Genomic DNA, 3,177 nt, shown 5'->3' on the forward strand with positions numbered 1-3,177 from the left:
CCGATTCCATCAATCGATTAACTCAACAAATTTGATAAATAATCTTATTATCGATAATTAATTATTTTATGGATGGTATTTGAATAAAAAAAACCTAAAATTACAGGGACAAAAGCCATAACTATGAATAGGAAAGGGATTCATTACAGACTTTGACAAGAAAAGTGAAAGAAAAACTTCCTATTAATTTCGTCACGTTGAAAAGGGAAGCTTTCGCCTACAATACCAACTAGTCGGACAAAGCAACCAAAACGTTACCGTTTTACCTCTTATGATTTTTCACACAAATGAAATCACAACCGTCCAAACTTCATCCACGTCATTTGGATTGAAGTTTAACGGCTAGGATATTTCAAAAAGAGAAAAAAATTAAATTATTCTCCTTCGTGAGTGCATCGCAGACAAAGTATAAACTCAGTTCACTAACTCCATCTCTGATACGTACTGCATAATCTCGGCGTCGTTCTCGAGACCCGCCATTGTGTTCGGCGACAAAACAACCTCCAGGTCAACGCTTCCGTTTTCTTCCCTCCCGGGAAAGGCTGAGATTTTTCCGTCAAACTTGTTGGCCCTACCGCTCCTCACCGCCAAAGGTTTGCCCCATCCGAAATCATTGTTATACATCGGAAACCGAGGCGAACTTCCCATGGTGATCGAAGCTCCGTCGGCGTTCCCCAACGGAAACAACCTCGGCTGCCGCTCCCAATCCTTTACCCCGTGAAGTACGGTTTCGTTATCGTGCGCCACCACGCTTTTGTGAAGCAGATTGGCGCCCCAGCTCAAGTCATTAGCCAACAGTTCACCCGCCGGAGCATAATTAGGAATACTCTGAATCGCGTTCCCGAAGTAGTACGGGTTGAGCTTTGGGTCCAACCTGTGCCGGCAATTCACCGCCATCCTGAACGTTGTCGTTTTGGTGGGCTCCAGTTTCCTCGCTCGTGTCACCGACCTCCAAAGCTGAGCGCAAAGAGATTGGAAAGATGAAATCTCGGTATTACTGTTAACAGATTTCCAGTTGTCATTGCTGAGCTTCCCTAAAACTTCTGAATTCGTTTGTTTCGTTGACAAACATCCGTAATTAGCTCTGTATTTAAGCTTCAAAATCGCTTCCCTGCTGAAATGAAAGATCCTCTCCCTTAATGGTTCGTCCCCGGAGAAAGTAACGGTGGGTCCACCGGGAGGGAATTTAAGCACGGCTTGAGAATTAAACACGGTGTCGCGACAGAAATCGGGGGTGTTGGATATTTTCGAAGCTCCTTTAGTGATCTCAGCGAACGTGTTGAAAAAGTGCCAGAACGAAGTCCCATCGGTCACGGCGTGGTTCACCGAGCACCCAATAAAAACCCCATCGACCATCTCCGTCACCTGAACCGCAGCTAACGGCTTTAAATGGCCGGAATAACTAATTGTCTTATCAAAAGTGAAGAACTCCTTAACGCAGTCAGGAACATCACCGGGGCACAAAATGTCGCTGACGGAAAGCGTAGGGGATTTCACCACGAGAAAATCAATGCCACCGTCGTTGCAGTCGATTTGCACGTTGCCTTCGGGGTCGGTTATCATCCGACCGGCCAAAGGAGGGAAGTAAGAGAGAGTAGTGGAAAGAGCTTGCTGAAGGAAAACCACAAGGTCGTCTAAGGAGAAAGGAGGAGCCGTCAACAAAATTCCCTTTTGAATGTAATGACAAGACAGCATGGGGATGTCCGAAACCGAGAGCTTCAATGTTCCGACATGGGAGTTCTGGTATGGGAAAATCACGCACTTGGAAACCAGATTAACTAAAGAAGAAGGCATGGTAATTGATGGAATTCGAAAAAAGTTTCTTCCTTCAAGAACAGAAGTGGAGTGAGGAAAATGGAAGAGGAGAAAGGGTTTATATAGGGAAATGGGTTCATGAACTTGGTGGGTAGTTTGGTGGTGGTTGGTTGTTTCTTTGTTCTGTCTCCTACTATAATCCATTAGTTTATGGTTATAATTTTCTGGGACAGAAACAGATGATGAACAGAGAGGAACGTACGTGGCAAGAAAGCAGGGAACTTCGGAACAGGTTGATGAAATCATACGTTAAAGTTTGAGCTATTGCACTTGTAAAATATCCAGTTCCTGAAGTTCATGGAAAATCACAATCGGCTCCTGTTATGTTAATATTTGAAAAAGCTGCTGACTTTATCGGGACTTGCTCCATAACTTCAGGATTCAGAAAACAACCAGTTTCCTAGGATGTTCTTTCACAAGGTGATAATGTTATCCAGCCTCTGCGACTGTTAGGTTTGTTAACCAAAGTCAGGTTCATTCTATTACAGCCTAGTTGTTGGGTTTATAGTACCCGCCATCTTGTCTTGTATTTACACAGTGATTAAGTACTGACATCTTTGCTAAAAAAAAAAAATTATTAAAGTGCCAACATCTCCCAAATTATTGAAATCAATCATTTTGTCCGTTAGAGATTTAGTTAAAAAAAATTATTATTATTTTTCAAGAAGAAAATCATAGTTTTTTCCATCAATATTTACCTCATGCAGTCATCCGGGGCTACAAAAGCAATTTTGATTTGGGGTTAAGAAAAAGGCAAGAAGAATATGGGGTTATAGTTAAAATTTTTCACAAATTAAATTATAAATTCATTATTGAAATACTTACATATATGATATTAATCATTTATATACGATTAGACTGTTAAATGAATAAATATGAACATGCACTTATAATTAACATCAAAATAAAAATAAAAGATCACCTAAATAAATTAATAGAAAATAGAATAGTTAATTCCTTCATCATCTAACTAACTAGTTTTTGAAACATGTTGGTAGGGAGATGTTCTGTTATCTAGCTGGTTTGTTCTGCTAGATTATTTGTATAATTGAATAGGTGCATTAAAAAGGTGGAAGAATGAATATGCTCTATTGCTCAGGGACGGAATCATGATTAGATATTAATAGTGGCCGAAATATTGAACAATTTAAGAAAAAATATAATGGTTTATTAGGTATTTAAACTTCAAATTCAGAAGACAATGTCTAATTTGTCTAATATTTAAACTTACAATGACCTAAATCGTTATTAGACCAAAAAATTGAGAACATTGAATCATCGTTCTTTAGCTCGGCCCCTACTTGATTAAAAATAATAAATTCTTGTATTTTTTAATTTAAACACTTATTTTTCTATGAACTA

The 3,177-nt window shown here is 39.4% G+C and overlaps 1 protein-coding gene across 1 annotated transcript; it reads right to left on the reverse strand.

Annotated features, from left to right (window-relative positions):
* Nucleotides 1–369: 369 nt before the first annotated feature.
* LOC120135464 (BAHD acyltransferase DCR-like) lies at nt 370–1,827 on the reverse strand. The gene has a single exon (XM_039151738.1). The coding sequence runs from the start codon at nt 1,792–1,794 to the stop codon at nt 415–417; it is 1,380 nt and encodes a 459-aa protein (XP_039007669.1). The 5' UTR covers nt 1,795–1,827; the 3' UTR covers nt 370–414.
* Between the last annotated feature and the right edge of the window lie 1,350 nt (nt 1,828–3,177).

Source organism: Hibiscus syriacus, unplaced genomic scaffold (assembly GCF_006381635.1).
Source record: "Hibiscus syriacus cultivar Baekdansim isolate YM2019G1 unplaced genomic scaffold, ASM638163v2 tig00110610_pilon, whole genome shotgun sequence".
NCBI lineage: Eukaryota > Viridiplantae > Streptophyta > Magnoliopsida > Malvales > Malvaceae > Hibiscus > Hibiscus syriacus.

Coding starts and splice junctions, on each gene's coding strand:
- LOC120135464 (XM_039151738.1), bottom strand. CDS start 1,794: ATGCCTTCTTCTTTAGTTAATCTGGTTTCCAAGTGCGTGATTTTCCCA.